Below are 10,955 nucleotides of genomic sequence, written 5' to 3' on the forward strand. Positions count from 1 at the left end.
AGGGATGGGAGGAGACAGAAACAATCCAGTACACGTGACACAAAATACAATATCACTCTTTATCTTAAAAAGGAGGATCCTGGGGTTAAGGACACAAAGCACCTAAGTCCTTCGGGTAGTTTAGTGTCAGTTCTAGAAAGTAGGCTGTGGCTTCCTGGCACCAGTGAGGCTCAATCTTCTGAAAGTCTTCCAGAAGGCAGGTGAGAAGAGGGATCCAGCAGCCCTCCCTCCTTGGTCACAGTCACAGGGTGGCCTCGGCCAGATAGGAGGAGACGACAAATGACAACCAGATAATATCCAAGGGCTATTTACAGGGAGCCTTCTTCTGGGCCATAACTATGGATCACTTCATGAACGCCACTTCTGGGATCTCACCCTTGGCCTGGAGTAAAAGGAAAGGTCAGTAGGAGCAGGTTCCCCCCTCCCCCGTCCCAGCTTACTTGACCCTCTTGAAAGCCCAGAGATCCCTTTTTGCCACTGTATTCCCAAATCTTACCTTGAGATGAGTGAAGGCCTGGGCAGATCTGGTATAGTCCCAGTTGTTGTCCTGAAGGCACCTGGAGTGCAGGAAGAACAGGCAGCTCCATGAAAACAAAATGCACTCACCCTGACCCCTAAATGCCACTTCAAAATGCACTCTTATGGAAACATTCGCTGAAGTCTACCAGCAATTATATACACTCCTATACATTCTTGCACTATTTATACAAATGAGAAGTTAGCAAAAATCCAAATGTCTACCAATGGTCTATCAAACATAAAGAGTATTAAACAGCTATTAAGAAGACCAAGACAGTTTTTATAAAGGTAGGGAAAGACATTCATGAAATAAGTAGAGACTAAGCTGCAGAATGGTATATAAAAAGGGACTTCATTTTGAATTTAACACTTGTTATGAAGCAAAATTTTTATGGATAATCTTTTTTCTTTAAGCAACAAGTTTTGGCTTTTTTTTGTCTGGCTGATATGGGAATCAACCCATGACCTTGGTGTTATAAGGATGCTCTCTAACCAACTGAGCTAACTGGCCAGCCCTGTTTCAGCTTGTAAAACTTCACGAGCACTCATTATTCACCACCAGCCCTACCTCAGTTTACCCCTATTCCAACACATGCCCGGCACTCACTTCTGGGACCACTCGAGGTTCATGCCAGACCGGGTAGAGAATGCTTGCAACATTTCCTGCTGCTCCGGGGAAAGGGTGGGCACTGGGCTGGAGGAAGGCGTGGGTGCAGGCATGGCAAAGGCGCGTTGGATCTCTTCAGAGCTGGCATTCCGCACGAATAGCTCATCATTTACAATACAAAGCCTTGGGAACAAAGAGCACCTCAGACAGAAGGACAGACTGATAACCTCATCCTCCTAACTGGTCATTCCTATTTTCATTGACACCTGACACTCAGATTCTTTCAATACTCACGAGTTCCCCCCGCCACCCCCAGCTGTTACCTTTTACCATTTACCTTCTCCCATCGACTCCATGTTTGGGAAGGTTATCTACCAAACACACTAGAATTCTCCCCCAACCCATGGATAATTCTTAGCCCTTTTATCTTTAATTTATCTTCACAAAAAACTTAAGAAGTAGATATCATTATACAAATTTTCATATAAGGAATCTTGCCCGTAGCTAGAAATGGTAGAGCCAGGATGAAAACCTAGACAGACTCCAGAGCCAATCTCTTAACCACCATGTGAGCTGCCTCCTCTGATTTCCCGTTGCCTTTCTGAAATTCTGACAATACCCCTGAGGACTGACTACCCTCCAATTACACCACATTGCTGGCCATGGACTGAGATTGGTGCCTCCCGCGGTAAGCAAACACTTACCCTGAATTGCTGGCAGGAACAGCAATGAACGTCCGGGTGAATGCTCGCAAAGAATCCCGAGACTTTCCATCCACTGCAATGAGAACAGCAGCAATGACCCCTTAAAGTCACTCATGCTTTATTTTATGTTTAAAACGGCTTCTTGAATCATGGTCTTCTTTGATACAAAGAACCCTAAATGGGCCAGACAGGAATGATGACATACATACAGAGAAGCAGAGGTGGGTGAAGAGTCAGAGATCAGGGCAGACAATAAGAGTAACAGCTACTAACCCACCAATGGAGTACCTGTGTGCCAGGCCCCAGGTCAAGCACTTTATAAGTTATTTTATTTAATTCCTACTGCATCACTATGAGGTGGCTATTACTAATCCCATCTTACAAATAAAGAATCTGAGGTCCAGAGGTAATGTGACTTGCCCACAGACCCAAGACTGGAATGGAAACTCAGATCTGCTTGACTCCAAAGTCTGTGTCCTCCTCATCTCCAGGTTTTTCCCACATCCCAGATAGGAGAGGTGTAGGGGCAGGCCAAACCAAGATGGCTTGAGGGGCAGAATGGGAGGAGATCAAGGAAGAAAAGGGAAAGAGAAGGTAACTGAGAAGCTAAGAGTGCTGAGAAAGAATCTAGCTAAGGGAGGGGCCATGCTACAAACTCAGGAATGAAGATTCTCACCTTCCTTGAAGACCCCACTGACAGAAAAACACAGCAATGTGCTCTGAAAGAGAAGCAGCATCACGTACAATGTAGGCTTCCCAGGAGAACCCAAGCCCCCCTTGCCTCTTATTTTTGTTGTTTAATTGTATTGGTTGGTTTGGGGTTTTTTGGTGGCTGGCCGGTACGGGGATCTGAACCTATGGCCTTGTTGTTAAAAGGTCATGCTCTAACCAACTGAGCTAACCAGACAGCACCTCCCCCACCTCTTAGATGCCGCCCCCACAACCTCCCAATTCTAGGCTTCTGTCAGGGCAGAAATAGGTGCTTACTGTCTGGGCGCTTATGTCTACCACAAAGGAATTGATGTCATGCTGGGTTTTGGGCAACTCGTTGAGGAAGGCAACAACGTTGAGACGTGTGTGCTTCAGCAGCCGGAATCGCAAGGCTGTGGGCAGTAGAGAAAGCAAGGTTGGAGCTGCCATGCACTCCGGAGCCCTATGACTGACTCTTTCGCATCCCCTTCTCCCACCCTGTTTTGCTCACATCACACACTTACTAGGGTCTTTAAGCTTCTTCACATTTCTGCTATCCTTGAAGTATTCAGCCAAGGTGCTTCTGGGGGGATGAGAGAAAAAGGAGGCAGTGGTCAGAGCAGAGTGGTAGCTAGCAGGTGCCGGCCTGTATCCACTGGCAAACCCTGCAGTCCTGGGCAGGTTCTGGGATGTAATACTCACCGGGCAGGGTTCTGGGGGTTGAAAGGAATACTCAGGGAGCAGCAGGCCCCATCATGGTAGGCATCCAGGAGCCCCTGTCGGTCTCCAGAGTCATAAATTGCATAGTATCTGTGGGGAAAACAAAAGGGCAAGTCTGAGCTCTGCAGTCTGGAGCCACAAAGGAACCCAGAAACTCTCAAGAGTGAGCTGTGCTATGGCCAGCCTACTTCTCCCCAGCCTCAGGGGCCCTGGGATACTCACTGCTGCAGGAAGTGCAGGACCAGACTCTTCAGGTTTTCTGTTCCAAAATAGCTTCCCTGGAATCAAACAGATGTTAGGACCATGGAAACAGTACTCTCCCCACATACAACTTTTTATTTATTTTATTTTTTATGTATTTTTAAAAATCATTTTTGGGCCGAGCCCGTGGCGCACTTGGTAGAGTGCTGCGCTGGCAGTGCGGCGACGCTCCCGCCGCGGGTTCGGATCCTATATAGGACTGACCGGTGCACTCACTGGCTGAGTGCCGGTCACGAAAAAACGACAAAAAAAAAAAAAAAAAAAAAAAAAAAAAAAAATCATTTTTATTTATACATATTTACGGGGTACACAGTTGACTATAGTATTTGTGTACAGTATATGATGATCAAATCAATATTATTAGCATGTTCATCATTACAAATCATAATTACTTTCTGCCCCCGCCCCCCCCGCCACAAGTTGTAACTCTGTCCCCCCTTCTCACCTTGCAGGGTGGCAACATTGTGGGGGCTTCGACATCAAAGGCAATTGGCGGCGGTAACTCATGACCGTCCTGTTGAAAGGAAGTAGAAGTTGACAGTGTAAACCAGAGGGAAAAAAACTGGATGTGTAAGTAGGTGGAAGAGCTAAGAATGAAGGGTCAGACTAAGTGTAAAAGAGACACGAAAAGTGTACAGGAATCCTGACACAAGCAACTTTTTCTTTTTTCTTTTTCTTTTTTTAAAAGTAAACTGAACCCGTGGCCTTGGTGTTATCAGCAACGCACTCTCCCGACGGAGCCACAGGCCAGCCCACAAGCAACTTTTTCTGACAGGCATTTTTCTGGGAAGGGATCCATGTCCCCAAATTTATGTTCATATAAAAACATGTTAGGGGGCTGGCCCGTGGCTCACTCGGGAGAGTGTGGTGCTAAGGCCATGGGTTCAGATCCTATATAGGGATGGCCGGTTAGCTCACTGGCTGAGCGCGGTGCTGACAACGCCAAGCCAAGTAAGAGCCCATCACCGGTCATCTTTAAAAAAAAAAAACAACAAAAAACAAAAAACATGTTAGGCCAGAACTTGAAAGTGGGAGATGCTATGCTTGTTAGAAGAGAATAACAAAAGTTATGGTCTTACCAGGCGTAATAACTTGGGAAATCGTTCGCGAATGGCGCTGTCAAGAATGGGAAAGAAGTGAGTGATGTTTCAGAGCCACCATGCCTCCTGGGCTGCTCTAGGAGCAAATACACCAACACCCGAGGGGCAGCCCATCCCATCCTGCTCATCCCCCCACTCCTCCCCAGCCTGTGCTCAGGGAAAAATGGCCCCTACTCCCTACCTCACCAGGGGCACCCACACATGAACTGCCTTGAAGGCTGTCTCTTTTCTGTCTGCCTGACCCCAAGTGCCACAAGAGGCAGCACCATCAGCCCAGGCTTTAAGCCCAGGACCTCCTTCCCCTCCCTGCCCCCCTTACCTTCCACCTACTCACCTGCACAGCCCCGGGAGAAGGGAATGGGGTGGGAGCCCAGGGGCTCCACTGCCTCACCAGGTATCCATCTGTTCTGCCAGGTCTGGCCTTGGCCAAGACCAGAACACACCACAGAGATGGCACAGGATGTTGGGGCAGGGAGATGAGCAAGGTGGGGCTCAAGAAGAGGAGAGGCAAAGGGAGAAGAGAGGAAAGGAAAAAGAGAAAAAAAAGAGAAGAAAAGAGAAAAAGGCAGGATGGGGCAGGGGCAAGCAAGGGAGAGATGACAGAGACATACGAGCGTAGAAAGGAAAAGCAAAGAGGAAGCAAAGAAAAAGGGAAAGAACTACAAGGCAAAGGAGCATTTAGGGAAAAAAAAGGAAAAAAGACCCCTGACACAGCCCTTTCCTTCAGCTCCCTTTTCCCTGTTGTCCAAGGTAGAAATGGGAAACAAATCCTTGCTGCAGCGAGTAGGCAGTTGCTGTTAGCCAGGTCTCTGTCTGCTACCTGGGTCCCATCTGAGCTGGGCGTGGGAAACAAAGCAGCCACGGGGCCAGGAGACCTCCCTCAGAAGTGGTGAGGATTCATGCCCCTGCCAAGTTGGGGGGGTGAGGGTCTGTGCCCCACCTCTGTTGGCCCCCAAGATCTCTCCTGATGGCCCCTCTGCGACTGTGCCTGTCTTAGGTTGTTCCTTCCCTGAGGAATCTTACCCGTCTCTGGCTAACCAGCCATCCTCCGGGGCCAAGCAGGGTGATGTGAGGTGTGCAAGTGAGAGAGGAGCAGTGCCTCCAAGAGGGTCAATTCTCTGTCTCCTTGGTAGCCTATGCCGCCGTGGCCTCCACGCCCAGCACCTGCCTTGGGATCCCCTCGCCTGCTGGCGGGGCCCCGGCACTGGTCACATGTCTTGGGGAACCCAGGTTTCTTCTCCAGAGAAGACCCAGCTCACAGCACTAGGCAAGACAGACAGATTGCATGGCTCCAGTCCCCAGGACGCCTCAACGTCAGCGTGGGCAAGAAAGCCCAGGCAACAGCCTTAGGCAAGTGGATCATGACAAAGGGGTCCCTCTTGCACAAAATGGCAAGAGGGACCATCACAGCACAAAGGAAGGGCCATCTCAGCAGAAGTCCCAGGTAGAGAGAGCTTTCTCAACTCAAGGACATCAGGCTCTTAGCACAAGGCAACCCCACATATGGGGCATGTACAAGATATCCCCTAGTCAGAGTTGAAAAGGAGAGATGCCCTTCCTGGAACAAAAGGATAGGGAGATTCTAGAAAAGGCTGTGTTCAGGAAGGAAGGAGAAAGGCCACAGAACCAGTAAAGAGTCAGGTGAGAAGGAGAGGAGATCTCAGTGCAAAGCTGGGAGACAAGGACAGACAAAAGGGAAGAGCACATGATCCTCCCAAAGGACGGGTGGTTCCAGCTCAGGGTTGCACATCTCCTGCAGACGGGCACTGGTCAGGGTGCATTAGCTCAGCCTCCCAGGGGGTGAAGGTCCCCAGGAGGGGAGAGAGAGGCTACAACTTACCTGATGTAGGTGGACTGGTCTCGGAAGGTATCACACAGAGGGTTTCTGTCAAGCCACAGCTCTTCTAGCTTCAGCCCTTTTACCTTATCCAACTCACGCTCAGACTTCAACTGCAAATGATGAGGGAGAAAAGGGAGGAAAGACACCCTAGTGAAGAGAGCCAGCTGGAGCACTACACTTCCAATCCCTACCCTCCTAAGTTCCCTCTCTTGCCTCTTCCCATCACCAGGCAAGCCATCTCCACCCTCTGCCCACCCCATCAAAAACATAGCCAGGCTGTCAATTCTCACTTCATTTCCAGAAAGGTTTAGCATCTTTAGGTTGGGTGCCTTCTGCACAATGCTTGACATGTCATCCAGCCTGTACAGCTTGTTGTTGCTCAAGTTTAAGGACAACAACTATGGGAGAGAAGAGTTTAGAGGAAGCATCACCAGTGAGTGGATCAGAGACAAATCTGCCCTCAACCCCGTCCTATCTGTCCCACCTTGCCTCCTCATGCCTAACGCTGGTCCAAAGGCCTCACCTCAGGGATGTTCTCTTCAATGATCCGCAGGGTAGCTGCCATACAGCTTCTACGATTCAGGATAACGTCAATGTTTTGGGCCACCAAATCTTCAGTAGATAGGAAGGAAAGGAAAATCTGAGAAACCATTCTCAAACATTCTCTCCCTGACAGATCCTCTTCTGTCTCCACCTGTCTGAGGATAACCGCTATCAACCATACCTGGGTCTGAACGGAGACCCTTGAGGTCAAGCGCTTGCTGGGAGCCATCATATCGTTTGCTCATAATTAGCTACAGAGGAAGAGAAAGAGTTCAGAGGTCACTGGTGGTGTGTACTGGGGAGTGAGAAGTATAAGACTAGGTTGCAAACATGTGTTATTTGAGCCTGCCTCACCTTTAGCTGCTCTACTTGTTCTGGCTTCAACTCATTCTGTACAGTATGGGGTGGAGCAGAGGAATTGATGATGATGGATATCTGGAGGGAAGACAGAGAAGGCAGAATAAACTCCAGTGATGCCTAAGCCCGAGGACCAAGACCCAGTCCCTGCCCTGTGCACCAATCCCCACCTCCAGCCAAGCCAGTCCCTCTAGACACACACCCTTCGGTTGTCCCGATCCAAAATCTTATAGTTGACAGCCTTCAATGCAGAGGCAGTACTGGCGTCCTCAACAAAAAACTGGGCCCGTGTGTTCTCATAGTGAAACTGCAAGAAGAGGAAACAAGAGCATGAGACTTGGAGCCCAGAGCCCCTTGCCCAGCTGGCTCCTCCATCCTCCCTGGTGCCGAGCCAGCCAGCCACTCAGGCCTTGTCTTACCTCAATGGGGGTGAAAGGGACACTGCACTTGCTCTGAATCATGCTCAGAAGCCATGACTTGTCATACTTCCTGCCATAAGGAATCTAGAAATGAGAGAAAAAGAAAAGAAGCAAACCGTATGTAACTAAGGCTAAACAGCAGACCCAATCTAGTGCTTCTTTTGTACCTTCTGCCAAGCTTTAAAAAATTTTCCAAAGAAAGGACCACTCACAGGTTTTTCACTTGAGACACACATGGATTTCTTAACCTTTCTGTTTCCTTATACTTACTATCCTCAAAAGAATCAATTTTTTTTATTCTAAAAGTTCTAAGACATTATTTATACCTTGCCTTCCCCTTAGAGAACTCCAGGGACTCTAAGCCCCACACTCAGCCTGAGCCAAATGGAGACACCCAGAGGAGTTATTCTACTCTCCGACCATAGTTATCACATTTCCCTTCAGCTTCATCCTGCCTATCCCCATCTACTCCTTCTCCGAATCTGCTCTTAAGTGTTCTAAGAAATTGACTGTTAGGAGAAAGGATGGAAAACTGATTGTGGAGTAAACAGCCAAGAAGACTGATTTTTGTAGAATGAAAAGTAAACACCTTCACTCGGAGCCCAGCCCCTTAGCTGGAGTACCATTACATTCCCAAGGTACTCACTGTAATTTTGAACCAGTTCTTTGAGGTCCCATCCTGGCTGGTGCCAGCCCCTCCTTTCTCTGGAGGCAGTCTGTCTCTCCGCACAGTGATATGTATGCGATCTCGGTCATGCCAACCATCGCCCCGACGGTTAGGTCTGGTGGCATAGGGGTTGCTATGGGGAAGGAAAGAATAAAATGTCTGTAAATGCTAGAGGAGTCTTCTCAAAGACCTTCCTGCACTGTTAGTGGAAACACAACTAAGACTGTTCAACCATTAGGCTGGTCCTGGCATTTCTCACTCTTCTAGGTGGGAAGAGAAATGACATGGACAGCAAGGAACTATATAATCTAGTGGATCACTAAATTCAAATCAGACCAAGTGATCACTTACTATCGTACTCGGGGACCATCCTGGGCATCAGTCATTGCCACATCGCCATCATCTTCATCAAGGCGGCAAGACCGAATACCAGCACCTCCTCTTCCAGACCGACGGTTCCCCTCACCATACTTCCACCGGAAAGGACCCCGGCCTTTCTTTCTTCTTTGAGGGAAACTAACGCGGTCATCATGCTCTGGAGTTGGAAACCGAAACACAAATTAGAAAATATATCACTGGCCCAGCTACTTCGGTGTAGCAATCACAGTTTTTAGCACCCTGTACTACTGAAAGAGATACACACTAATTACAGAGGCCACCTCCACACGACCTCCTCTGCCTGTTCACAGCAAATAACCCTCTCTGTGGGATGGCAGCATCAGGGAAAGGTTAGTGGAAAACTATAGGGCTTCTAAAAAATGAAGTAGAAACTGGACCTACGGAAAAGAGAAGCAGAATGTAGAAGTGTGAGCAACCCCAAAGTGTAACTGGCCACAATCTGACCCCCTGAAAGTCAGCTGTAATCTGCCACTCAGTACTTCTTTTGTCTATACAATACAAATGCCAGTTACAAATATGACCAATTTAAGGCCCTCCTTAAAAAAAAAAAAAAAAAATCTCCTTGTTCTCAAACTGCCACTCAGTTCTGTGAGGAGCTCTTCATTTCCTTGGCCAGAAATGCCCTTTAACTCAGAAGACAACTTCTAGACTCAGGCTCTAGTGGCAGCTGCACACTAGGGTGCTTAATCAAGGATCCTGGAATGCTCTCCAGTAATACGACCTTCTGACTCTTGCTGGTAGGAAAGGCTTCTCAAAAAAAGGCTCATGACTTCCAAAAAAGATCTGCCTAGTACCTAATACTCTGCAAACAATGAACATCAACAAATGACCTTAGAAAAAAGAACACGAGCAGAAGGTAAGGCAATATCCACTGAGAGTGCCAGCCACTACGCTCCAGGCCCTTGATAGAAATGATCTAATTTTGACACACACACGCGTGCACGCACGCACAGAAACTTAGGAGACAGGTATTGCTCCTACCCACATGAAGGGAGTGGAAAATGAGGCCTGAGAGTTTAACTCACTGAAGCTTGACGTAGCCAACTCAGGATTCAAACGCCAGCTGTCCTGCACTCCTAACCACCACAATGAACTAACACCCAAAGTAGTATTCGAACTAAAACGTCCCGTTGGTGCGTGTCTTAAATATTAAGCCAAAGCCGCAGGCGAGGGTGGGGGCGGGGGGCAAGACCGACTGGACGCGGTAAAAAACAGGGCACCAGGGAAGCCCACGAGCAGGGCCCTGACACATGAAAGGAAGAGTCAGGCCGCCAAGCTGAACTGACAGGCATCAACCTCCCACAAAGTTCAAAGCAATCTCGGCGCCCCACCCCCGAGCTACTCGCGCCCAGACGCAGGTCCTCCCGAGTCAACAACTCGGGCGCCCACCTCGAGTCCAGTCGGTCCCCCCAGGCTGCCTCGCCCCCGGCCCGGCCCGAGCCGCCGCTGCTCCCCGCAGGCGCCCGGCCCCTCGCGGCCTCCGGTTTCGAGGCTGGGGCCTAGGCCGCGCCGCCCACCCGGGCCCCACACGGCCAGTTCCCGCCCTGAGTACCAGCACTGACCGTTGTAGGACTTTCCCTCGTCCGCCATCGCACATCGAAGAGCAGGACCGGGCTCGGGCGCGGGCCGCGATGCAGCCAAACGACCGAACGCCCAGGAGCTCAGGACCGAATCGCTGCTACGCGGAGCAACACTGCATTTATTCGGCGAAGCACGTCGCGCGCCGCTGGCGTCACCAGGCTGCGGGCAGCCCCGTCGGGAGGGAGCGCCGCCCACTGCGCGTGCGCACACTTAGGGCGGCTGCGCGGGGGCGAGGCCCGGCCGCCCACAACCCGCCCAAGGCCTGATCTCGCGGAGCCGTATCTCGTTGCCCGCTCATTTCCGCATCTTCTTAGTCGTCCGCTAACGCTGCTCCGGTAGCTCCATGGTTAGCGCTGGAGCAGAGGGGGCTGCTGCAAGCCACGCAGGGAAGGAGGCCACACGAAGGGCTTCCCACGCATGGAGACCGGGCTTCGGAGAGGGAGTGATCGCTCACAGTCCCTTGGGGGAGCCGGCCAGTGTTTAAGTCTCAGCTTAGGTTTTTACCAGCTGCGGCTCTACGCCTGGCTTTCCTCGCCTATAAAAGATAT

At 49.9% G+C, this 10,955-nt stretch overlaps 1 protein-coding gene across 1 annotated transcript; it reads right to left on the reverse strand.

The window, feature by feature from the left end:
* Positions 1–45: 45 nt before the first annotated feature.
* On the reverse strand, positions 46–10,541 carry NXF1 (nuclear RNA export factor 1). Its single transcript, XM_063094113.1, has 21 exons — positions 10,389–10,541; positions 8,779–8,962; positions 8,407–8,560; positions 7,761–7,844; positions 7,544–7,648; positions 7,339–7,419; positions 7,166–7,235; positions 6,965–7,053; positions 6,732–6,839; positions 6,442–6,551; positions 4,581–4,617; positions 3,947–4,015; positions 3,463–3,518; positions 3,223–3,330; positions 3,045–3,103; positions 2,818–2,933; positions 2,507–2,549; positions 1,831–1,903; positions 1,127–1,309; positions 497–557; positions 46–382 (listed from the first exon to the last, which is right to left on the reverse strand). The coding sequence occupies exons 1-21, from the start codon at positions 10,414–10,416 to the stop codon at positions 344–346; spliced, it is 1,857 nt and encodes a 618-aa protein (XP_062950183.1). The 5' UTR covers positions 10,417–10,541; the 3' UTR covers positions 46–343.
* Between the last annotated feature and the right edge of the window lie 414 nt (positions 10,542–10,955).

This window comes from Cynocephalus volans, chromosome 4, assembly GCF_027409185.1.
Source record: "Cynocephalus volans isolate mCynVol1 chromosome 4, mCynVol1.pri, whole genome shotgun sequence".
NCBI classification, from domain to species: Eukaryota; Metazoa; Chordata; class Mammalia; order Dermoptera; family Cynocephalidae; genus Cynocephalus; species Cynocephalus volans.